General features: G+C 43.3%; 1 protein-coding gene across 3 annotated transcripts in view; it reads left to right on the top strand.

Moving 5' to 3' along the window:
• Positions 1 to 27,113, top strand: part of LOC123513288 (RNA-binding protein 34-like) — a 95,807-nt gene that overhangs the window by 48,742 nt on the left and 19,952 nt on the right. For all 3 annotated transcript variants that reach the window (XM_045270365.1, XM_045270366.1, XM_045270364.1), the window contains 2 exons: positions 17,822 to 17,892; positions 19,073 to 19,257. In XM_045270365.1, coding sequence (XP_045126300.1) covers positions 17,822 to 17,892; positions 19,073 to 19,257 — 256 coding nt within the window. The remainder of the gene's footprint in view (positions 1 to 17,821; positions 17,893 to 19,072; positions 19,258 to 27,113) is intronic.

Raw genomic sequence — 27,113 nt, 5'->3', positions numbered from 1 at the left:
TGGAGTGGGGAGAAAAAGTAAAACCTTGTCTCCTGGTTTGAAACTTCTCATGACAGATTTGGGGAGAGAATTTTGTTGCATTTTAGTTTGAGATTTGAGGATGTTTGATTTAGCAAAAGATCTGACTTCACTGATTTTATTCTTAAGGTTACTGATGTAGTCAGACACACTGGGGCTTGAAGGAGTATTTTGAGTAAACCATTGATCCTTTAATATTTTGAGAGGCCCCCTGATCTGTCTACCATAGAGTAATTCAAAGGGAGTAACCTAAAGAATCTTGAGGAGATTCTCTTAAAGCGAAGAGAAGAAAGAGATACTTTCATCCCAGTCTCCTTGATGCTCCAAGCAATACTTCTTCATCATGGATTTTAATGTTTGGTGAAACCGCTCCAGACAGCCTTGGGATTGGGGTGGTAAGCGAGGAGGTTACATGGTCGATGTTTAGCTCATTCACTATCTGTTGGAAAAAATTGCTAGTGAAATTGCTACCCTTGTCAGACTGAATTTGTTTTGGAATTCCTACCGAGGTGAAAAATGTATTAGATGTTTTACAATGGTCTTTGATGTGATGTTCTTAAGAGGAATGCTTCAGGGTACCTGGTAGTGGGATCCATGAGGGTTAACAAATACTGATTCCCTCGTTTGGTTTTGGGTAAGGGCCCTACGCAGTCCAGAATGATCTTTTCGAAGGGCTTCATATGAACTGGAATAGGCGTCAGAGGAGCTGGCACAAGGCGTTCGTTAGGCTTACCCACAATTTGACATATATGACATGTTTTACGTAGTGTGACACATCCTTTTCATTCCTGGCCAAAAAAAATGTTGAAGAGCCTTCTTGTAGGTTTTTTGGAATGGCTGGTCTTACAGACAAGGGATGACAACTTGATGTGTTTCTGACCAGGTGTCTAGTTGTTTCAGTTCAGGAGGTCTGTAGGCACGCATCAGGACTCCTTCCTGATAATAAAAACAAGGCAATTTAGACATATCCTTTGTCTCACTGGCAACATGTCTGATCTTAGCCAAAGTGAGATCCTGTTCCTGAGCATTAATCAAATTCTCCTTTGAAATGATGTTATTATACAAGTTGTCAGTAGAGGCAGTCATTGGTGGAGGAGGTGGTGAAGGGGCAGGGGGACTTAGACTAAGACCTGGTGACTGCACACACTGGGAAGAAGTGAGGGGATGTTTCGTCCAGGGTCTTAGTGGGACTTTCTTTTAAGGGGAATCAAGAACAATTAAGTTTGGAACAGCCAAATTACCCGCAAGATCGTTACCCAGTACAAGATTTAACCCCAGTACTGGCAGTTCACCAGGTTTAATGGCTACTTCAACCTCTGCTGAAATGAAGGGGCACTGTAAGCTAATGTTAGCCAAGGGATAGGAGAGCTGTGATTCGAGACCTGTAAGGATCACCTTCTCCCAGTGAAAGCCTGTTTGATGTTAGGGATGACATCTTCCCTTAAGATGGATTGGGCAGCACCTGTATCACGCAGAACCTTGACATTTATTGCCTTGTCTTTACCATCAGTCAGGGACACTTTACCTTGATATGTATGAGTCATAAAGTTCTAGAGGAGAGTTGACAGGGTTAGCTAGGGCCATTGGTTTCTTGTTCTCGAATGTGTTAGGTTTAGGGGCCACAAAAGAAAGTTGACGTTGAGAGGCCTTGCAATTTGGGTGTCTACATTTTTGGATTGTGTGACCTGGTTTCTCACAGTATGTACACCAGTGGGAATTATACGCATTTGGCGAGAATCCGGTTGGCTTACCACCCGCGGCCCCAAAACCTTCCCCAAAGGAGGACCTAACATTAGATGGTGAACCACGACCTCTACTACCCAGGGATCCCATCAACAAAGCAAAGGCATCAGCCACTTTAGCGGCAGACATAAGCTCACTCTCCCCTTTCTTCCACATGCCTCAGAATATTAAAGGGTAACTTGTTCTTCCATTCTTCCAGGACCATTAGATTGAGCAACTCCGAAAAGGTGGTAATGTTAAGGGCGGCTAACCACTTCTTGAATTTAAATTGTCTTAGTTTCTCACTAGCAAATTCAACATAGGTGTAAGAGTCTGGTTTCACATACTTTCAGAACTGTTGTCTGTATCACTAGCAAATTCAACATAGGTGTGAGAGTCTGGTTTCACATACTTTCAGAACTTGTCTGTATCCATTGGAAGTGATAGAGTAGGCATCTAGAATGTTACCTTTGATCTCTTCATACTCTGCCTCATCACTAAGGCCGTTGTATACCCTGTAAGCTTTTCCTACTAGCTTGGAGACAAGGAGAGACACCCACTGATCCTTGGGCCATTTATTCCTATTAGCAATGCTGTCAAAGGCGCGAAATGACCCGTCAACATCAGATTCATCAAAAGGGGGAACTAGAGGAGCAGCTGTAGCAGGATTAAAGCTTGCCAATTTTTCTTAAAATCTATTTCTTCCCGTCTAAACTTACCGTTATTTCATAGGGTTAACTCCTGAATTTCTAACTCTTTCTCCTGCCTTTATACCATGTTTTTCACGGAATTGATCTTCTTTTTCTCTTCTCTTCTTCTGCTTCTTTCTGAGGAAGCCCAACCCACACTTGCTGAACCTTCTTTTCTTCTTCCTTTCTTCTCTTGTAACTGAAATTCTCTCTCTTCTTTTTCTGCCTGTAGTTGCATTTGTCTTTCTTGTAGTTGCATTTGTCTTTCTTGCATCTGGTATTCTAGTCTAAGCTTCTCAATTTCCCACTGACTTATCCTACTCTTATCCTGTTCTTCCTGGGGACTGTGTATTATAGTCCTCGTAGAGGCTGCTGACATGGGAGTTAACTCTTCTATGGCATTTCCTAGCAACTGACCTTCTTGCACTAGATGTTCAACAACTACATTCTTAACGACCTCTTTAGTCATCTGAGACGTGATGGGAACATCAAAATGTTTAGCGATGGCTTTCCATTGGTCTTTTTTATGTTAGCATCTTTAAGTTGTTCCAGAGAAGGGTCAGCACAAAAATCTTCAACGTTAAACTGAGCGGAAGCCATATTAAATAGATGTTAAACAAACAACAACAAAAAATGATAAGTAAATTACTTAAGTGAGGAACTTGGCAGAGGGATAATAAAGGCAACCTTGGAAATTACCTAGATTATACTTAAGTAAACACTTATGAGTACAATCACTAATGGGGGTAAACTAGAGAATTACGGCATTAAAAGGATCCGGATTACTCTAGTTACGAGACTTGAGAGGATGAGGAGTGAATTGTACTGAGACTTGTTATTGATAAGGAGGCGGATTAGTCTGAGGGACTAGTTAAAAGGGCCAATTCTAACTAGCGAGAAAAATGATCCGCGAAGTGAGGGGATTGAGGGTTTGCATGAACATATGATGATCCCAACACTTGGATAACACTTATTACACACCTACCTATATGCAAAAAATAGAGATAAGTGCTATTGGTGAACACGCCTTTCTACCTGGTTTCCTGCTCTACCACTGCTATGTGATACCAATGAAAATCACGAAGCACTTTTAACCCAAAGGGAGCCACTAGATCGCACAAAGGTAAATTTAAACCACACGCAGAGTAAGTCACAGAAAAAAAAACACATCAAAGTCACAACACCACAGACACACATAAAAGAAAATAATGTAATCACAGAAAAAGTCACTGGAAAAATGGAACAATGAACAAGGGTTATAAGGGTCCTGTCACAGTCGCCAATTGTTACGTTCACCAGTTAAATGGGTAAGATTGGCATCGAGGAGCCGGTGAACAATAATAATAAAAAAACACCAGGTTCAACTGGTGAGGATATGCAGAGGGGCACGTAAGAAGCTATTTAATAACCTAATAACAAAACACACAAGAAACTGACATGCATATAGATAGAACACGAATAAATATAATCTTAAAGAACCCAACTTAACAATACCTAACAATAATACTAATCCTATATGGAGGCAATGTAGATGTATTGCACATCCTCCACACATATATCCTCACGAACCATTATTAGCACTCCTCCCCATTTATCCTTCCTGTCTCTCCTCCAGGTATTATATCCCTTCTCTTTATAGTTAACATGGATCTGCTCTCTTAATTTTGTTTCAACAATGCACATTACATCTGGCTTTTTCTCTTTCAAATAATCCCTAACCTCTAACATGTTTTGATAACAACCCATCTATATTAGTATAAGTCACTCTTAATTTCTTGCCTTCTCCACAACCTCCTCTTTCTTCTGTAAGTACCACTTCTTCAGTTTTTTTTTTTTAGCTTGCAAGGAAGATATGATCTCACCAGCCTTCTTAATAAAGTCTGCTGACTTGAAAATGGTAGACAGCAGATGGTCAAGCCATGGTGGGAAGCAATGCTATTAGTTTTCTTGCCTCTCGTGTCTGTGAATAATATCCAGCTTCACTTCGACGCTGTTATTGTTTTGAACTAGGGGAATGAGTGGTGTGCATTTTGTCCACGAGAGGCGCTGGCATATTCAAAAGCCAGTCGGCTTGCATGATACGGTGGGGCTTTCAAACTTGGAAAAAATTACCTGGATAAAATTTTGTTAAAGCGAGTTTGGTGTTCGTTAAACAAGCAGATGGTAGTAAAAGGAAACCTTCATTGTAGTGAAATTTTGTTGTGTGAACCTTTGTTAAGTGGGGGTTACCTGTACAGGCAACCCCTGCTTAACGAAGGTTCACACAACAAAATTTTGCTACAACGAACAGTTCCTTTTACTACCATTTGCTCGTTTAACGAACACCAAACTCGCTTTAACGAAATTTTATCCAGGTAATTTTTTTCAAGTTTGGAACCCCTGCCGTATCATGCAAGCCGATAGACTTTTGAATACACCAGCACCTCTCATGTACAAAACGCGAACCACTCACTCCCTTACCCTTTCCCACTTTTACTTTAAAACAATAACAGCTTTAAAACAATAGCAGTTCGTCTTCCCTTGCTCAACATACCTCCAAAACGCCCTGCAATGTCGCCTAGCGTTGCTAAGACCAGGAAGTCTCTAAATCTCTAACTGAAGCTGGATATTATTCACAGACACAAGAGAGGCGAGAAAACTAATAGCATTGCTTGCCACAATGGCTTGACTCCAACTACTGTCTCTATTATTTTCAAGTCAGCAGACTCTATTAAGAAGGCTGGTGAGACCGTATCTTCCTTGCAAGTTAAAAGAATCACCTGAACTTGTGACTCTGCAATGGATAAAATGGAAAGCCTTATGGAAATGTGGTATATAAGTTTTGTATGCAGTACAATGATGTGTCCTTTGTTTACATTCCACAGGTTGCCAGCTAGCATTTTTCCCGCTCCACTCACTCCCTTCATAAGTTTAAGATCATCAACATTATAAAGTTACTTACATACATTAGTGTACATTATAATGACTTAGTCTTAAATTAAAGTGCTTAAATGTTTAACTTCATAATTTTTACTTTCATTAAACCTTTTACTGTACTATGAAGCACTCTCGCTTTGTTTACTCTCAATGGAAGTTCAAGTCAGGGGTTAAACTTGTTATAATTGGTTCCTTTAACGAAAATTCACTTAACAAACATTTTTTTAGGAACATAACCCATTCGTTAAGCGGGGCTTGCCTCTACATGCAGTTCGTCTGGCAGGGCAGAGTTTACCAGTTTCGGGCTCTGTACTTTAGCCATGCCACGAGTCCTCAGGTCTTTACTAGGTAATGGCTCCCATGTTGGCTTGGGCCCATTGCCTCGGCATACCCTTGTGTCGCTATTTGGACGATTGGCTGGTTTCTGGTCCTTCTTGGGTTTCATGCCTCAACAATGCCTGGTCTCTTCTGCTTCTGTGTGCTAGGTGGGCTCCTGCGGATGCGGGTTCTGCAGTGGTGCCTAAAGAGGCATTGGCGGGCTGCTTCTGACCCAGATTGGTTGCAGGTAGCTCCAAGCCGTCAGTGTTTGCAAGACCTTGCTTGAGGTTTGGTTCCGGATCAACTTCTGAAAGGCGCCCCATTTGTATTGGTGCCCCCGGAACAATACCTATTCTCAGATGCTTCCCAGCTCGGGTGGGGAGCTCACCTGGAGATTCTCTGGCTTCAGGAGTTGGGACTGTGGAGGAGCAGGGGCTCCACATAAATTATCTGGAGCTTTTGGCAGTCTTTTGGGCTCTCCAGAGTTTTCAGCAGGCCTTGTCGGGTTCAGTGGTGTCTATGATGTCCGACAACTCAACAGTGGTCGTCTATCTCAGGAAGTCCGGGGGCACTCTTTCCGAACCTCTGTCAGCCTAACAAGGACAGTTCTCCGGTGGCGCAAGAGCCATTCTATCTCTCTGTGCCCAGTTTTCGTTCCAGGATGCCACAATGTAATTGCGGATGTGCTCAGTCGGGAATCTGTCAGTTCAGAGTGGACCCTACGTCCTGAAATTTGCAGGAAAGTCTTCCAGGTGTGGGGGTCTCCTCTGGTAGATCTGTTTGCTACAGCACTGACTCGTCATCTGCCCCTGTATGTATCTCCTCTTCCGGATCAGGGAGCCTGGTGACAGGATGCGTTCTCTTTTCCGTGGGACTGTCTAGATCTATACGCCTTTCCACCGTTCACTCTGACCCGCCGTGTTCTGGTGAGGGTTTGCGAGTTGCGGGCTGTGCGTATGACAGTAGTGGCTTCTCTTTGACCTCTGGCAGACTGGTTTCCCATGTTGCTGGACCTGCTCGTGGATAGTCCTCGGGTTCTTCCCATGTGGCCGTCTCTCATTTGACAATCTTACTGTCCCCTCTTACACGGTTCTCTGGAGAAGCTCCATCTTCACACACTGGTGACTTTCCAGCATCTCTTCCGAGCGGGAGGTTTTTCGCTCAGAGCTGCTAAGTTCATGTCTCATCCAGTCAGGCAGTCCTCCGCCTCAGTTTACCAGGCGAAGTGGAGAGTGTTTTGTGGTTGGTGTGAATCGAGGGATTTGGATCCATGCTCTGCCTCTGTTGTGCAGCTGACAGACTTTTTCCTTTTCCTTTTTTGAGGCGAAGCGCTTGTCAGTGTCAGCGATTACGGGTTATCGTTGTGCCTTAGCTCCTGTTCTGCATCAGTCAGGGATAGACCTTTCCACCCATCCAGGCCTTTCTTCTCAATTCCGCTCCTTTGTGGTCTCTTGTCCACCTCGTTTGCTTCGGTTACCTGCCTGGGACCTTTCTCCGGTCCTTCGGTCCTTGTTATATCCTCCTTATGAGCCCTTGCGGACAGCCTCACCGAGAGACATCTAATTTTTAATGCTAAAATTAATTTCTTCACTTACCTGTTTTTCATACAAAATATAGGAGTTCCACTGCTCCACATTACCCTTTGCCGAGAAACCGCCTGCTTAAGCGCTATGCCTGGCAGCGCGGCGCTCATTGCTGCCGCCAGCACACTGCGTGGACAACCAGTCAGTTATTTCTCAAGGGAGAGAACCTGACTGGGGGAGGAAGGGAGGGCAGTGAAGTTTTGTATGAAAAACAGGTAAGTGAAGAAATTAATTTTAGCATTAAAAATTAGATTTCTGTCACAGACACCTGTTTTTCATACAAAATATAGCAGACTCCAACACTGAAGGAGGCGGGAGTCAGAAGAATGTGCCAGGCGTAGAGGGTGAAAACAAACTGTCCATATGTAGACACTAACCTCTTGGCTGAGGCCGGGCAGCGTAGGGATGCCAGCGGGCTCGGCTAAGGGTTTGGGAGGTCCTCCTAACCCGTGTGTCTAAAAGGGAGCAGACCTTAGGGGTCAGGGGATGAGTGTTCCAGGAGCGTGCTCAATACCCTGACGCAGAGGAGAGAACCCCGGCTACTGACCCAATCAACTAAGACGAGCAATGTAAGGGAGCACTGGAGTATTCACCTGAGGGAGCCGAAGTGTTACCCCAGAGCAAGGAGGACCTTGTGGTAGTTGTCAGCCCACAATGTGACTGGCTGCAACAACTGGACCCAGGGAAAAAAACGTCGCCTTCCTTCCGCACTATATCGCGGAGATAATGGTTGGCAAAGACCGAGTGGGTCCTCCAGCGTGCTGCCTTCGGGATGGTTGGAACCGAGCAGTTTTCCCAGAGGAGCGTGGAGGCAGCAATGCCACGGATGTCATGGGCTCGGGCATTGACCTTGAGGCAGACAGAGTCAGAAATAGCCTCATGGGCAGACTTGATGGTATCCCTGAGGAAGTATGAGATGGCCGCTTTCGACATAGGTCAAGAAGGGCGTTTAACTGCAACGAACAGATTCCTGGGCCTTGTCTCTGAAGCAGTCCGTTGTAAGTAGTGGCAGAGAGCCCGAACAGGGCACATAAAGCGCTCCTCATCCATGGAACCGAGAATGGAAGTAAGGTTCTCAATACGGAATTCCCAGGGCGTGCTGTGAACTCCCGTATCCGTCTTAGCAATGAACTCAGGGAGATAGCAGACCATAAGATCCTGTCCTTGCCAGCTAGTCCGGGAGGAGAGGGCCTGGATCTCCCCTACCCTCTGCGCTGTAGCTAATGCCAGGAGAAAAAGAGTCTTCCTGGTCAGGTCCCTGGAAGACGAGAGCCGAAGGGGGCCTTGGACAGGTAGCAAAGAACTACATCCAAGTTCCAGGAAGGACTAAGATTCCTAGTAGGTCTGTGGGGTTGAGAAGAGCACGCCTTGAAAATAGCACTCAACACCCAGTCATTGTTGAGGTCCACGCCCCTGATTGCAAAGACTCCAATCAGCATGGCCTTATAACCCTTAATGGTAGAGGTAGAAAGATTGCAATCCTGGTGCAGGTGAACGAGAAAATCTGCGACCTTTTGAACCGTGGGATTGGAGACAGTGTGGCCGTGATCTTAGAGGAGAAACCCCTGTGCCTCAGAAAGCGCTGGATAGTCTCCACCCTGTCAGCTGAAGCCCGGGGAGACCGGTGTGGAACTTGTGGATGTGTGGCTGTCTCAATAGATCTTTGCGAAGAGGGAGGCGGTGGGGAGGCTCCACCGACGCCGCCAACAGATCTGGAAACCATTCCTTCTGAGGCCAGTAAGGGGCTATGAGGATGAGACGCATGTTCTGGGAAGCCCGGAGCTTGTTGAGAACTCTCCTGATGAGGGGGAAGGGTGGAAAGGCGTACAGATCCTGGTCGTTCCAATTGTAGAGGAAGGCATCTGTGGCGATGGCCGCCGGATCCTGAAAGGGGGACACAAAGTTCGGAATCCGGTAATTGAGACAAGTGGCGAACAGGTCGACTGTTGGGTAGCCCCAGACCCGCCACAGCAGGTGACAAACATCCATATGTAACAACTTTACTTCTTCGTCTTTCCCTCCTTTACTTCATCCAGATGGCTCTACAGCTGTCTCTTCTTTTTCTAAAGCTGAACTCTTCGCTCAAACCTTTGCTACCAACTCAACTTTGGATGATTCTGGGCATATTCCTCCTACTCCTCCACCCTCTGACTACTTCATCCCTAAAATTAAAATTCTTTATAAAGACGTTTTCCTGGCCCTCTCTGGCCTTGATTCTCGGAAGGCTTACGGTCCGGATGGAGTCCCTCCTGTTGTTCTCAAAACTGTGCTTCCGAACTCGCTCACTGCCTGGTCAAACTCTTTCATCTGTGTCTCTACTTCTATTTATCCTTCTTGCTGGAAGTTTGCTCACATTCAACCTGTCCCTAAAAAGGTGACCACTCCAATCCTTCTAACTACCGCCCTATAGCTTTGATTTCCTGCCTTTCTAAAGCCTTTGAGTCTATCCTTAATAGGAAGATAATGAGGCATCTATCAGCTCACAACCTTCTCTCTGATTGCCAGTATGGTTTCCGTAAAGGCAGATCTACTGGTGATCTTCTTACTTTCCTAACTGAATCTTGGTCATCCTCTTTAGGGACTTCGGTGAAACCTTTGCTGTCGGCCTTGACATATCGAAAGCCTTCGATAGAGTCTGGCACAAATCTTTAATTTCTAAACTACCCTCCTACGGATTCTATCCTTCTCTCTGTACCTTCATCTCCAGTTTCCTTTCCGATCGTTCTATTGCTGCTGTAGTAGACGGTCACTGTTCTTCCCTAAAACTATCAACAGTGGTGTTCCACAGGGTTCTGTCCTATCACCCACTCTCTTTCTATTATTCATCAATGATCTCCTAAATCTGACTCAATGCCCTATCCACTCCTATGCTGATGATACCACCTTGCATTATTCAACAGCGTTCAACAGACGCCCAACCCAACAACAATTAAATGACTCAAGGCGAGATGCTATAGGACGCCTAACTTCTGATCTTTCACTTGTTTCTGATTGGGGCAGAGAAAACCTGGTTTTGTTCAATGCCTCAAAAACTCAATTTCTACAACTATCTACTCGACATAACCTTCCAGACAACTATCCTCTCTTCTTCAATAACACTCAACTTCCCCTCTCCTCTACATTAAACACACTCGGTCTATCCTTCACTAAAAATCTAAACTGGAAATTTCACATCTCTACTCTTGCTAAATCAGCTTCCAAGAAGTTAGGTGTCCTGTGGCGTCTTCGTCCATTTTTCTCTCCCTCCCAGCTGCTTGCTATGTACAAAGGCCTCATCCGCCCATGTATGGAGTATGGCTCTCATGTCTGGGGGGGATCCACACACACAGCTTTACTAAACAAGGTGGAATCTAAAGCTTTTCGTCTTATCAACTCTTCTCCTCTAACTGACTGTCTTGATTCTTTAAGTCACCGCCGCAATGTTGCATCTTTATCTGTCTTCTACCGCTGTTTTCATGCTGTCTGCTCTTCTGAACTTGCTAACTGCTTGCCTTCCCCCCTCCTGCGGCCTCGCTGCACAAGACTCTCTACTTCTTCTCATCCCTATTCTGTCCATCTTCCTAATGCAAGAGTTAACCAGTATCTTCACTCCTTCATTCCCTACACTGGTAAACTCTGGAACTCTCTACCTGTGTCTGTATTTCCACCTGCCTATGACTTAAACTCTTTCAAAAGAGGAGTGTCAAGACACCTCTTACGTTAACTGGACCCTCCTTTTAGATTTTTTTGTTTTTTCTTTCTCCTACTTTCCTCTAAACAGGGCCTGGCAACCAGCGGGATTTTTTTTTTTTCCAACACTGTTTTCCCTTGGCCAGTGCCCTTGTAATGTAAAAAAAAAAAAAAAGTAGAGGCATCTGTGTAGAGAAGGTGGTCCGGAATGGCAACCTAAAGAGGCTGACCCTGCCCCAAGTTCTCGTCCTCCAGCCACCATTCCAGGTCCTGACGTGAAGCACTGTCCCAGCTGACCGGATGGTCGTCTAGCATCGACCACCTGACCCATTGCTGGTTCAGTTGGATCTGCAGGAGACGCGTCCGCCTCCTGGATCCCGGCACTAGATGTATAAGGGAAGACATGTGCCCCAGAAGTCTCAACCAGTGCTCCGCTGGGGGGACGGACAACTGAGGAAGGAGCGGAGTAAATCCTGGAGGCCTCGTATCCTCCCCTGGGTCGGGAAAACCCTCAAAAGAGGGGAGCGAATCACCATCCCGAGGAAGGTCTTCTCCTGTGCTGGGGTCAGGGATGACTTCTCCCAATTTACTCGGATGCCCAGGTCCGAGCAGAGCCAGAGCAGACAAGCTGTGGCATGTCGAGCTTCTACCGCTGAAGAGGCCAGTACCAGCCAGTCGTCGAGGTAGTGAAGGATGCGGAGCAGTGGAGAAACCGAAGCAGATAACTCGAAACTGAAAGTAGTACCCCTCCCACACAAAGCGCAGGAACTAACGGCTATGGGGATGAATGGGCACCTGAAGATATGCGTCCTGAAGGTCCAGTGACACCATCCAGTCGTCCTGTTGGATGGCCGACATTACCGTCCGGACAGTCTCCATCTTGAATTTGGTGGTGACGACGTACATGTTGAGGAGGGGCGGAACCCGCCTGTGGCCTTTGGAACGACAAACACATAGCTGTAGAAACCTGGGGAGGGAGGCGCTTCCTCTATAGCCCCTTTTGTCCAGAGACGCTGGAGCTCCATCGCGAGGGTGAGACCCTTGGGCGACCCTGGGGCATAACCCCTGTGATTCTCGAAGAGAGTGGTCAGGGGTGGGGGGGAAGAGAAGGGGATCTGGTAGCCTTCCCGCAGAATGCCGAGGACCCACTCCTCTGCCCTGATCTTGAGCCAACCTTCCCAGCAAAGGGCCAGACAGCCCCCCACCACCCCATGGTGAGATAGACTGTCATTTCCGAAAGGGCTTACCCCTCCGTCCTTCTGACTACCCACTAGGATGGGCAGAGAGCGGTCCAGAAGATCCACCCCGAGGATTCCCAGGACGAGGGCGAACTTGTGTTCGCCGGGGAGGAGCAGCTGGAGACCTCGAGGCTGAGGGGGCAGGAAGATGAGAACCGCGCTCCACCACCGGTGGCCGGATGTGGACGAGCCAGGGCCCTGAGAGCAGTCTCATGGAGAGTCATGGCAGCATTACTCTTGGAAGACTGGATTGCCTCCTGCAGCTTGGCCTCATCAAAGAGGAGAGGGGAAAAGATGGGGGACCGTCTAAGGATGCCCTTCTCCACTTGAGAGAAGGTGGGTCTGAGGTGGGCAATGTAGGATGTAAGATAGTTGTGGCGGTGCCCAGCATCGCGTACGACAGTTACGGCAGCACAGTATCTCACAGACTCACACTCACAGCATCCTACCACTTCACTTGTTGACTAGATACCATCGTGGATATAGTAGTACCATCCTAAATTAAAGGTCAGAGTGGGGTCAGGTACCTGACTGCACCTGTTTACAGCGTTGCCATGTTTCTGTCAGAGGTTGCTATGACTCCTCCAACTCCTTTTTTTTTTTCCTTCTCTCCCATCTCTCCATCTCTCTCTCTCTCTCTCTCTCTCTCTCTCTCTCTCTCTCTCTCTCTCTCTCTCTCTCTCTCTCTCTCTCTCTCTCTCTCTCTCTCTCTCTCTCTCTCTCTCTCTCTCTCTCTCTGCTTCCTGGATGTTACTTTTCACCAGCCTAGCAGCAAAAAATGGTTGAGTTTGTTTTACATATCTCTGTGAGACGCTCCAAGGCAGAACTTCCAAGTATCAAATGGCCAAGATGAGCTGCTCCGTCGTTTATGAGTTTTTTATTTATTTTTTATAATTAAATAACCTTTCCGTCAGGAAGCCATTTTTAAATGTCTTGTGTGATTGTGTTACACAGTACTTGGCCAGGAGTCAAGTAGGGAGGTGTGTCATTTAGCTCTCTAATTTTTGCCTGACAGGTATAAGTTGACAAGAATTAGAATGAGAAACATCAAGAAGAGAAGACAACTAGAAACAAACAAACAAATGTATCGTTGTGTTGTGAGACTGCTGGACTTTCAATTCTGGCCTTCCCTCTCCCCTCCGTCATGCCTGTTATCTTCTCCAAGACGCTTGCCTCACCCCATGCCTCACTGCCAGGCTTCTCCATCATCTCTCTATATCATAAGACTGTTATGATCTTTTCAAACACTTTTTTTTTTCTTACTTCCCTCATCATCACAACTTTACATGACATAGCTCTCACAATAACACTATTGCAAAAAATTATGTTGAGACAAAGGTAGAAAGCTGTATCAGACAAACAATAAATACTTCACTATCATTATCTCACTTCAACACACTAATAATGACTCGGGTAGTGTCCAGTTCAGCAGTGAAACAGCAGATTGCCATGACACTGCTGATGGCACCTTCCCAACCCTCACATATTCTAGAGAAGCAGGTATCTAATATGTTATCATTCTTTCATTCTCCAGGAAGTCACTATTGTATACACAATCATTTAATGTGCTTTCATTCATTGTTTTCTTACCCATTTGGGTTATGTACATGTTTTTTTCTCAATGTGTAAGGGGTTGGGAGAGGAAATTCCGCGTGTCCGGATATTTTGCGTATCCGCCAGGGCCTTGGCTGCTATAATCCGGATACGCGAGTGATTACTGTATTAAAATTTTGACTTTATTTCCACACCACCCAATGGCATAAAAGTCTTTTCTTTCTTTAATCTACCATATTAATATATTATCAACTAAGCAACTGAAAACAATGCTGTATACAAAAATAAATGTTATTGTACCTATACAGTATCTCACACTTAAAGTGGATGAGAAAGATAGATCTTAAAATAAACATATATATATTTTGAGTGCAAGTATATCCGATTTACGACCGGGTTGACTTACGACTGGTTGGTCATAACCGATCTAGGTCGTAACTCGGATGGTGCTTGTACAGACATACATACATATGTAAAACCCCCTTTATAATCCATAACACCATATACCTCGTTACAAACCATGAATCATATAGGAACATAAAGGCAACAGCCACTTATGCCAAAACCGCCTCCTGAATGTCCCCCACCTCAGTAAGAGGCCTATCATAATAATGAGCAAATGTACTCTCTTGAGACCACCCTGCTGTTGCCATAATGCAGGCAATGGGGACTGCCATAGCCTTAGCCTTTGACACAGCTGTCGACCTAACACTGCCAGCCGTGAACCTGCTCATATCCACCCCTGACCTACGCAGCATTATCTTAATCCAACTAGCAATAGTATCCATACCAACTGGTTTGTGTGGCCTAATAAAACTGAGCAACAAACTTTCCACCCCATGCAAAATCCCTCCTCTAAGGACCTCAGTCCTCTCCAGATAATGTCGTAAAGTGGCACACACACATACGTAAACTAGCATCCTGAGAATAAGCCTGAAACCGAACCGCACACACATTGAAACCCAGCCTGGCTTGCTTAAGAGTACCACACAATCTCAGAGTAATATAGGACTGCGCAACACTAGTGTCAGTAAGAATTAAATGCAAAGTCTGCACCCTCGCTGCATGGGTCAGCGCCATCAACATAACAAGCTTAAGGGTAAAATCCTTAAGGGACAAAGTGTGCAAGGGGTACATAGATTTAAGTTACGCAAGAACCGGCTGAACATCCCAAGTGGCAGTATACCTGGTCATAGGGGGCCTAAGGTTAAAAACCCCTTTCATAAAGCGCATAACCAACAGAAGGCTACCAGCTCGGCAACCATCTACCACAATGCCCAGTGAAGAGAGAGCGCTCCTCGCAGTGTTGACCACCTCATAACCCAGGTCCCTGTGGAAAGTGGCAGACAAAAAGTTTATAACGTCTGATAGAGAGGGAGCAAGGGGATTGACGTCCCATCTACCACAAAATTGCGATCACCACATGATATGTGGCTTGTATTGCCTGGCTGTAGCAGGTTTCCAAGAGGCCAGGATGATCTCTGCACCCACCTCAGAAATGCCTCGTGCTCGCAATTGTTGCCCGACAGCAAGCACACCATCAGCCGAGTGTGCTTCATGACCGGGTGCATCCCCGTGGAGGACGGGTGACTCAGAACCCCCAGTATAATAAGATGGGGAGGAGCCACCAGCAGGCAAAGCAGCTGGCCCATCCAGGGTTGCGACATCCACAACGGCAGAACCATCCATGCACACACGGCTCTGCCTTCAACTTCTGCAGGCACCTAGTAATTGAGGCAAATGGAGGGAAGATATAAGATAGCTCATATTGTGCCCAGTTTGGAGAGAACGCATCAAAGGGGGCCGCCATGGTACATTGGAACCATGCGTGCTTTGGGGTCCGAGGGGTCTCCAAGCGCACGGGTTCGAATCCTGTCCATAGTCCAAGTGTAGGTTGGGCTTCCTCACTCAGGGCAACGGTTTCCTAGCGGGTGGGCTTTGAGATAGGAGGTACCCCAAAAAGTATCCCCTTTAGCCCATAAATTCCCGTGAAAAGGCCACATGTTATAAATAAAAAAAAGTGTGCCGCCCCCGGGTTTGGCCTCCAGGAGCAGAACAAAGGCACTTGGTTGTTAACCCTAGACGCGAATAAATCTATAACAGGGGTGCCGAAGACGCCACATAGCTGCCTGAAAATATGCACATTGAGCTGCCACTCATGCCTATCATTGACAATACGCGACGCGGTGTCCGCCGCCGTGTTCTCCTTTCCAGGTATATGAGAGCAGGTGACCCAGGCATCATTAGCTACACACCAATCCCAGATCTGAATCGCAATGTCATTACACACTGCCTAGCCAAGTTGGTGCGATGGTTCGCATGACCCAGCAGGGCCAAGGCACCATTAAGAAGAGTAACCTCCCGTTCTACCACCGGGTTACCTTCCAGTTGAGCAAGTTGGTCCAGAGCTAGGAGTGATTTAGTGAGAATAGTACCTGCCATCTGTATGTCACCACTTACGTCCTTGAGCCGGAAGTCAGCCTTCTTGGCGTCAGTTTTCAAGGCCCCCAAAATCTGCAGCTTACATTCCACAAGGGCGAGAGCAGGACAGTTGCCGGGGCGTCTGGTAACCACATCCTCGGAGACGGCTTTGTAGTCCTCGTCCTGCATGCCTTTTTCAAACAGGAAATTCACCATGCTCACCTCCTGCTGGTCAATGTCCTCTGAAACACTGTCAGGAGGCCCCAAACCCTTAGCATTTTGTAGCAACACACTACCCCGAGGGGAAGTGGGCCGTAACTCACTATCCTCACCACTGGAAGAATCAAATCCAGAAAAGTTAGGAGTAACAGTACACGTGAATCAGCAGAGCCACGTCCGGGCGTCAGACGCAACCCTGAGTGTGTTGGGCCCCAAGAAGAGCCGGGCTGACTGTCCACATCAGGCTGGGGAGCAGGCGGGGCACTGGCGCGGTTTCACCACCTCACCTCTCAACACCGCCAGTTCATCCAAGATATGGCGCAAGGAAGGCTCAGACACCGTCGCTGTAATAGGAGAGGACTGGGAACGGGCAGTAACAATGGACCGAATCTGCATGTTTACATGTGACGTGCCCACCGAGCGCCGAGGAGCGGCGCACCGGCGATGTCAATGCGCTCCGGAGCCGCTGGTGCCACTTCCACGATGTGAAGATCCCCCAGAACTCTCCCTCGAAGAACTGCTGTCATTCTGCCGGTCCTCAACACGACGGGAAGCCTCAGGAAGAGGGGCAGGCTGGTCATCAGAGCTGGACATGACTGCCGCCCTGCACAAAAATGGAAACTTCGGTCCCCCAAACACGGCAAAGGCAGTATCATGGTTGGCCCAACCCATACCATATCATATGGCAGGCCCATACCCATACCATAGTCCAGTGGCAGGCCTATCCCATACCACATATCCAACCTGCAGAAATACCTGGGGAACAGGTGACGCGGCAAAAACTGGCAGAGCGAGTCGAGCGAGTGGAGGAAACGTCCGACCGGTGCTGGAACACACAAGCAACTGACGATGCGGTGCGGCATAGCATATCTCATGGGTTAGCTCACCTCAGCAGAGGCTGATTTGCCGAAGTAAAATTACGTCCGCTTAACAAATTTCCGCTCTACGAACAGCTTTGACATCCCCTATCCTGTTCGTTAAGTGGAGTATTATTGCTGTACTTGGGAATCTGGCATATGTAATTACTTATGGGTAATTAGTATATGTAGCAACAAAATAGTTTTTTAAAGTAAAAACTTTTTTTATGAATATACTTACCCATATGTAATTACATAGGAAGAGGTTCCCTTCTTCCCTCCCCTCTGTGTTTCTGTCAATTTTGGCAGAAAAGGTCTGAGGTTGGGAGTTAGGAGTGCATGGTGGTGACGTTGTACTGTTATAGGTACGATCTCTATATAGAGGTGCTGGTTGATTTTCTGTGCTAAGTGTGGGAATTATGGCATATAGGCATGTAATTTACATATGGGTAAATATTCACAAAATAAGTTTTTACTTTAAAAAACTTTTTTGTGAACAAGCATAATTGTCTAAGATTAAAATTAAGGAAGAAATTCAATGATGGTATTGAGGTAAGTTTTTTTTCCAGAAGTTACTGAGGTGCTTTACTTTGAAATTAAGAAAATGTGTTTTATAGGTGGACGCGGTCAGACTACGATGTGCTGCTGTGCCTACTCCAGGCACCACCAAGAGGCAGGCTGTCATCATGTGAGTGTTTTTACTGCTGCATTGAAAATGTTTCCTCATTTTTCCTTGTATTGACTTGATACTTTATTAACTTGTAATATATTTTTGTTGTGATACCATGAAAATTCCTGTTTCCACATAAGGATCTAGCTTTTTCTGCAGTAATGCTTTTATAGTTGATTCATTTACCCTTAAGGGTGCTGTTTTCCCTTTTTATTTCATGTAGAGATTTCTTCACATCATTGTTCACTCTAACCGTACTCTCTAACTTGTCACATCTTTCTCTAAGCTCTAGGTTTTCTGCAATCAGCTGATTCTGTTTTTTGAAAATCCCAGTAACCATCTCTCTCAAAACTCTCAAGTTTTCTATCCATTGTGATAATCCTTCTCATGTTGATCTTTCCTCCTTAAATCTGGAAAACTCCCTTTCTTTAACTCCAATCGCCCAGCTGTCTTAATCCCAGAGGTGTTTCAATAATCTCACTCCTGATTTCTCTTGATCTGGCTCCCTGTCCCTTGTTTACATAGACGGCAGTGCCGACTGCACCGTCTACATTCTCATCTCCATCCTCTAAATAATAAGATTTATGATGAACAACTGAAAGAAATGATAATGTACAAATTACATAGTTAACCTTTAGGAAAAGATAGACGGATAAGTTTTGGAAGTGCATATGGATGAGGGAACAAGATTTACTTGAGGATATACAAAAAAGATTAAGAAGAGTAAATGTCTTAGTGACATTAAGAATTATAATTTCTCATATTGATCCATTGAACTCTGGAATGGTTAAGTGAGTAGGTTGTTACAACTGTTAGTATGAGCAAATTTAGAGAGAAATGTGGTTACTATAGATATGGAGATAGGACAAATGAACTTTAAATCCTGTGCTATACAACAACTAGTTAAATACACACATACCATTCACACTCCTTGTCATGTTAGCCCCCTAATGAGTAGGGTCACCTCATAGACCACTGTACTACATCCCATACTCTTTTGTGTCATTGAGAAATAGTGTATCAAAATAAGAGCATAACTTCTTAATTTCTTGTTCATTGTTGTAAAATTTATGGTTAGGTTATGTTACTTGCACCTAATTTCTTATTGTATTAGATACATTACATATATTATGAATGGAAATCAACATAATATTCAGGTCCGTATGTTTTTGTGATTTGATTATTTACATGTCCACAGGAACAACTTTCATGAAAAACGAACGTCTCTGTCTGCATATGTGCGCTTCACTGAGAGAGCCATGGTGGAGGCAGCTCTCAAGGCTAATGGTGCTGAGCTGGACGAGAAGCATCTACATATTGACCGCAGCCAAGGATCTAACAGGAACACCAAGCTGGCTGTGTTTATTGGCAACTTGGCATTTGGTGGGTGTTTGTGTATTAAGTCTGATAACCTTTAAATGACAGGATGCTCACTTAGTTATCCATCTCCACTTCCAGGTAAAATTCATACATTTTTGAAATGCCAAAAAACTAAGTCTCTTTTTAGTACTGATTGTAATTATGTATTTCTTAGCACAATCATAACTGAGAGTAAAGTTATTGCATATTAAATTATTGCATAAGTGGCACATGCTGTGAGACTTGGTTATGCATACGTGTTTCTCTCTCTCTCTCTCTCTCTCTCTCTCTCTCTCTCTCTCTCTCTCTCTCTCTCTCTCTCTCTCTCTCTCTCTCTCTCTCTCTCTCTCTCTCTCTCTGAGCCCATTCATTAAACATTAGGGTTACTGGGCCGCAATCCGAATCCCCAACGTCGGGCATCCTACTACGAAACTGGCGCGCTGATTTTTTAAACAGAAAACAGCAACCCGACGTTCGTGCGAGGTTATCGAAAGAGTTGGCAGCCTTTGCTCCCGATATTGGTAGACCTGAGCACATATAAACAAATCCACGCGCTACCTTTAGTTCGCCCACAGCTTCACCGCTATCATGAGTGTGCCTGCCTCTTCTGTTCTCCTCCTCTCTCCACGAGAAAAAGCTGTTGCACTCACGAATACTCAGCACAAGAGACTGTCTGAAGTGATAACTTCAAAGAAAGTCCTGTTGGATCATTCTACAGGCTTCAACGGGATAAGAAAAAAACAGAAAGCTTTGGAGGAAGTAGCTGCTGAGTTCAACCTCAGCTACCCTGCTGAATGTCCCAGGACAGTAACCCAGCTCAAACGGGCTTGGGAGTACATAAGGAAACGGTAAGTGGATATAAATATTCTCTATGTTTAGTGTATAGCAGGTGAATTTTTGTGTGTAGCAGAGCAATAACATATTGCATCATGCTGCATCCGTATGGGCAAGCTGAGTGTGTCTCATTAATTAAAGTAACACTCAGGTGTACCTCTCACAAAGGAGTGTGTTTATCTTGCTGATCTAAAGGGTTTTTTTAGCTTGCTGGTTTACTGTAAAGGGGGTGTTTTTTAGCTTGCTGGTCTAGAGGGGGTGTTCTAAGCTTCCTGGTCTAAGGGGGGTGTTTTTAGCTTGCTGATCTAAAGGGGGTGTTTTAAGCTTGCTGGTCTAAGGGGGGTGTTTTTAGCTTGCTGGTCTCTCACAAGTAGCATATACCATTTCTTACCTACCCTTTTTATGATTAATGGATTATTAATATTTTTTTCTTTAGCAAATATTAAAAAAAGCTCCATGGTAAACAGCAATATTAGGTTAAGTTCAGGTTATTTTTTTACTTGGAATTATAAGAAATGGAATTAAGAAATAAAGTACACAGACAATAAATGAATATTATTATATTTGTCCAAATCATTCCTAACTATGCAGTGAGAGGGAGGAATGTTTCCGCTCCATTCGAGAAGGTGCAGAGACCTTGAATGACGACTTGAGAGTGTCATTGCAAAACTTCTCTGCTCTATGTGAGAAGCTTGGCAATCAAGCTGAGCTGGCAGCAAATGCATTTGCTCAGGCAATGCAAACATCAACAAATGTATTTGTTCAGACTATGCACAATGTTGATTGCACAATGGAACAAGTACGCAAGTACTACAGCCCAGCTTCTGGGAGACCCAGCAGTCTGTAAGTCTCCTGTGTGTGTGTATTTACCTAGTTTACCTAGTTGTATTTACCTAGTTGTAGTTTTACAGGGCCTGGGCTTTATGCTCGTGTGGCCCCGTCTCCATATCTACACTTATCCAATCTCACTTTAAAAGTGTGCACACTCGTTGCAGACACTACTTCTTCATTTAAACTGTTCCACGTCTCAATACATCTCATGGAAACTATATTTTTATATCTCTCAGACATCTTCCTTTCTCAGCTTTTTACTATGCGATCTTGTGCTTCAGGATGTCATATTCTTCTCTCAGGATCAGTTTCTCATTATCCACTTGGTCCATTCCGTTGATCAATTTATAGACTTGTATCAGGTCTCCTCTCTCCTTCTTTGTTCCAAGGTTGGTAGATCCATAGCCTTTAGTCTCTCCTCATATGTCATCCCTTCAAGTTCTGGGACCATTCTTGTAGCCATTTTTGTAGCCTCTCCAATTTTCTTATGTGTTTCTTTTATGAGGGGTCCACACTACTCCTGCATATTCCAATCTGGGTCTTATTATAGTATTTATCAATTTCTTCATCATTTCTTTGTCCATGTAGTGAAATGCTACTCCAATATTCCTTAGCAAATTATATGTTTCTCTAAAAATTCTATCAATATGGCTTACTGGTTGATTGTTTTCTTCCATCGTCACTCCTAAGTCCTTTTCCTTTTTGACTTTCTCCAGTTCTACTCCATCTCCCATCTTATAGATTCCCACAGGTCGTCTTTCACTCTTTCCCATTTCCATGACATGGCTTTTGTTCACATTGAATTCCATTTCCCACTTCTTACTCCATTCCCAGATCTTATTTAGGTCTTCTTGCAGTATTTCACAATCCTCCTTTTGCTTTATAACTCTGCACAGTTTCGTATCATCCGCAAACAAATTTATGTAGCTGTTCACTCCTTCTGGCATGTCGTTAATATAAATGAGGAAAAGTATTGGTGCCAATACTGACCCCTGTGGCACTCCGCTTTCTACTGCTCTCCACTTGGACTTCATATCTTTAACTACCGTCCTTATTTCTCTCCCCCTCAAATAATTTTCTATCCATCTCAATGTGCTTCCTTTTAAGCCACCCTTCTCCTCTAACTTCCACAGTAATCTTGCATGTGGCACTTTGTCAAACGCCTTTTTAAATCCAAATAGATGCAGTCAACCCATCCTCTCTCTCTTGTACTCTATCAACTATTCTAGAATAGAAACTCAATAAATTAGTTACACAAGACCGTCCTTTTCTAAAACCAAATTGGCTATTTGATATTAATTTGTTGTCTTCAAGGAACTCGATCCATTGTTTCTTTATTATTCTTTCACACATCTTGCATATTACACTAGTTAGTGATACCGGTCTGTAATTTAAAGGTTCTTCTTCCTTCCGCTCTTATATATGGGAACCACCTCAGCTCTTTTCCATTCTACTGGCACTGTTCCATTTTCTATTGAGCATTTTATGATGTTGTATATAGGACTTGCTAGTTCTTCCCTACATTCTTTCAGTATTCTGCCTGAGACTTCATCCGGTCCCATTGCCTTCTCTTCATCCAGTTCCTTCATTAACTCTTTTATTTCAAGCTTGGTTACTTTAATCTCTTTCATATAGATTGTCTCTATTACCCTGTGGCCTCTCAAATTTGGATTCTTTAGTAAAGACCTCCTGGAATTTTTATTTAATAGTTCTGCCATACTTTTGGGTCTTCCACCATCCTGTTCTCTCCTTTTAACCTTTCTATTGTTTCTTTTTGCCTAATTTTTCCATTTATGAATCTATAGAACAATTTTGGTTGCTCCTTACATTTTTCGACAATATCTTTTCAAGTTCTTTTCCTCTTCCTTCCTCACCTTAACATATTCATTTCTCGCTGCCTTGAAGTTTTCCTTGTTTGTTGGATTCTATTTCTCCTCCACCTTTTCCATGCTCCATCTCTTTTCTCCTTTGCCCTAGCACACCTTGCATTAAACCAATCTTTCTTTCCTTCTTCTTTTGGTCTATATTTTGGGACATATTCCTGACTCCTGTTTTGTATATTTCCAAAAATAAGTTATATTTGTCTTGCATTGTCTCTGAGTTTTCCATCTCCTCCCAGTCTACGTTTTAAAATAGTTCTTGAGATTCTCAATATCAGCCTTTCTGTAATTTAATCGGTCTCCTTTGTATGAATCGTCTCTATCTTCCTTTCCTTCTTCTATATCTATTTCTAATATTGCATGGTCACTCTTTCCCAATGGGCACTTATATCTTATATCGTCATTCATTTGTATACCCCTTGTAAAACTAGGTCCAATCTCGCCGGCTCGTCGTTTCCTCTGAATCTTGTGCATTCCTTTACTCTCTGGTCCATCATATTGTCTATCATTAGGTTCAAGAATCTTTCTCCCAGGCTTCTTCCCCATACCACTTTCATAATTTTCCCAGTCCACTTCTTTACAGTTGAAATCTCCTACTAATATCACTTTTCTCCTTTCTTTAACGATTCTCATTAGACTCCTTATTGTGTCATCTATCATGTCTTTATATTCTTGATTGGTCCATGAATTTGTTTTTGGTGGCACATATGTTACAATGATTGTTAACTCTTTTTTATTAATATGCATCTTAATATACAATACTTCTGCTTTTCCTTCCCACATTCCACTTGGTTGATCACTATCTCCTTCCTTAACATTATCATGACTCCTCCTCCTCCTTTACCCACTCTGTCTCTTCTCCATACATTATACCTATTATCCAAATCTATTTTGATTGCCTCATTTAGTTTTGTTTCAGCCAGGCATACAATATCTGGATTTTCTTTCCTTATGTAATCTCTTAATTCTAATTTACTTGATAAAACCCGTCTATGTTCGTATACATCATTTTTAGTCTTTTGCCTTTATCATTTTTAGTTAAACTTGTTCCACTTTTTCTCTTCCTTCTCGTTTATATACCATTTCCTTATCCTGTCTCCTAGAATTCTCCAAAAATGCCTTCTTCTCCTCTTCTGACCTTTCATTATTCTTTTCCTTACTGCTGCTGCCAGTTCATTGTATCTCTTCCTTTCTTCCTCATTTCTATTTTTCTTTATATAGATATCCTTGCAGCCTTCTGTTTCTCTAAGTTTTGTTGTTCTATATAATATTTCTTCTGTTGCTGCTTGTGATTTTAGTAGTATTTTAATTGGTCTCGTTTTTCCTTCTTGATATGGTCCCATTCTGTTTATTTCTTCTACTTCCTCTTCCAAGTTCTGCCTATCTTCGTCATTAAGATTCTTCAGTAGGTCTTTGACTGATTTCATTTCTTCTTTTCTCTTTTGGTCTATATTTTATATTTTTTCTTTTATTCCAAATACGACTACACTCTTCTTTTTTCTGCAATTTCTCTAACTAGATTTTCTTTTGTCTTGAGGACTCCTATCATTTTGTTTGTCATATTTTCTTCTTTTCTTTAAGTTGTTCTTGAATCACCTCCTGAAAATCGGCCTTATCTTTCTTATCTTGGACTCTCCATGCTTGTACTTCTTTTTTAATCACGTTCTGTACTCTTTCCTCTTCCTTGTTTACTAGATCTTTCAGCTTCTCCTTTTCTTTCTCGGCTTTACCGAGTCCTTCTTCCATCTGCTTCTTGTAGTTAGCTACTTCCTTTTTTAGTTCTTCGTTTTCCGCTCTTAGCCTAGCTTCATTTTCTTCCACTTTTCTTATCCTTTCTCTCAGTCTTATAAACTCCATTTCCTGTTCTTTATTCTCTTTCATTTCCATCTTCTCCTTTATCAGTTTATCTAGTTTACATTCAATATTGAACACTCTCTTAAGTAGTGAAGTTGTCGTCGATCGAACCCTTCGAATACGCTTCTCCCTCACCAACATAGTCATCATCCCCTTCTCTATTCTCATGTCTGCATTTGATGGAATATCTTTTCACTCATTATTCCTTAATAATTGATTTCATGAAAAAAAAAAAAATGAGTCCACACTACCTGCCCAGGCCACTGTAAATACTATACAACAGGTGTAGTGAAGATCAGCTGATCGTTGGAACTGCGCCAGTGTGTCCACTCTCAACCGTGTCTCTCGAGTGTGTGTGTGTGTGTGTGTGTGTGTGTGTGTGTGTGTGTGTGTGTGTGTGTGTGTGTGTGTGTGTATTTACCTAGTTGTATTTACCTAGTTGTAGTTTTACAGGGCCTGGGCTTTATGCTCGTGTGGTCCCATCTCCATATCTACACTTATCCAATTTTTCTTTAAAACTATGTACACTCTTTGCTGATACCACTTCCTCACTCAAACTGTTCCAAGTCTCAACACATCTTTGGAAACTAAATTTTTAACATCTCTCAGACATCGTCCCTTCCTTAGTTTCTTACTATGCGATCTTGTGCTTCTAAAGTCATATTCTTCTCTCAGGATCAGTTTCTCATTATCCACTTCATCCATTCCGTTAATCAATTTATAAACTTGTATCAGATCCCTCTCTCTTCTCTGCTCCAAGGTTGGTAGATCCATTGCCTTTAGTCTCTCCTCATATGCCATCCCTTTAAATTCTGGAACCATTCTTGTAGCCATTTTTGTAGTCTCTAATTTTCTTATGTGTTTCTTTTATGGGGAGTCCACACAACTCCTGCATATTCCAATCTAGGTCTTATTTTAGTACTTATCAATTTCTTCATCATTTCCTTGTCCATATAGTGAAATGCTACTCCAATATTCCTTAGCAAATTATATGTCTCTCTGAAAATTCTATCAATATGGCTAACCGGTTGATTATTTTCTTCCATTGTCACTCCCAAGTCCTTTTCCTTTTTTACTTTTTCTAGTTCTACTCCATCTCCCATCTTATAGATTCCCACTGGTCGTCTTTCACTTTTTCCCATTTCCATGACATGGCTTTTGTCCACATTGAATTCCATCTCCCATTTTTTGCTCCATTTCCAGATCTTGTTTAAGTCTTCCTGTAGTATTTCACAATCCTCTTTTGTTTAATGACTCTGCACAGTTTCGCATCGTCCGCAAACAGATTTATGTAGCTGTTCACTCCTCTGGCATGTCATTTATATATACGAGAAAAGTATTGGTGCCAATACTGACCCCTGTGGCACTCCGCTGTCTACTGTTCTCCACTTGGACTTCATATCTTTAACTATCGTCCTTATTTCTCTCCCCTTAAGTAATTCTTCATCCATCTCAATGTGCTTCCTTTTAAGCCACCCTTCTCCTCTAACTTCCATAGTAATCTTTCATGTGGCACTTTATCAAAAGCCTTTTTAGATCTAAATAAATACAGTCAACCCATCCTCTCTCTCTTGTACTTTATCAACTATTCTAGAGTAGAAACTCAATAAATTTGTCACACATGACCGACCTTTTCTAAAACCAAATTGGCTATTTGATAATATTTTGTTGTCTTCAAGAAACTCGATCCATTGCTTCTTTATTACTTTTTCACACATCTTGCATATTACACTAGTTAGTGATACCGGTCTGTAATTTAAAGGTTCTTCCTTCCTTCCGCTCTTATATATGGGAACCACCTCAGCTCTTTTCCACTCCACTGGCACTGTTCCATTTTCTATTGAGCATTTTATGATGTTGTATATTGGACTTGCTAGTTCTTCCCTACATTCTTTCAGTATTCTGCCTGAGACTTCATCCGGTCCCATTGCCTTTTCCTCATCCAATTCCGTCATCAACTTTTTATTTCAAGCTTGGTTACTTTAATCTCTTTCATATAGACAGTCTCTATTACCCTGTGGTCTTTCAAATTTGGATTCCTTAGTAAAGACCTCATGAAATTTACTATTTAACAGTTCTGCCATACTTTTTGGGTCTTCCACCATTCCGTTTTCTCCTTTTAACCTTTCTATTGTTTCTTTTTGTCTTATTTTTCCATTTATGAATCTGTAGAACAATTTTGGTTGTTCCTTACATTTTTCGACAATGTCCTTTTCATAGTTCTTTTCTTCTTCCTTTCTCACCTTAGCATATTCATTTCTTGCTGTTTTGAAGTTTTCCTTATTTTCTGGATTTCTGTTTCTTCTCCACCTTTTCCATGCTCCATCTCGTTTCTCCTTTGCCCTAGCACATCTTGCATTAAACCAATCTTTCTTTCCTTCTTCTTTAGGTCTATATTTCGAACATATTCCTGACCCCAGTTTTGTATATTTCCAAAAATAAGTTATATTTCTCTTGAACCGTTAATGAGTTTTCCATCTC

This window comes from Portunus trituberculatus, chromosome 35 (assembly GCF_017591435.1).
Source record: "Portunus trituberculatus isolate SZX2019 chromosome 35, ASM1759143v1, whole genome shotgun sequence".
NCBI classification, from domain to species: domain Eukaryota; kingdom Metazoa; phylum Arthropoda; class Malacostraca; order Decapoda; family Portunidae; genus Portunus; species Portunus trituberculatus.
Note: the sequence above shows the minus strand (reverse complement) of the source record. Positions and strands in the feature narration are given on the sequence as shown.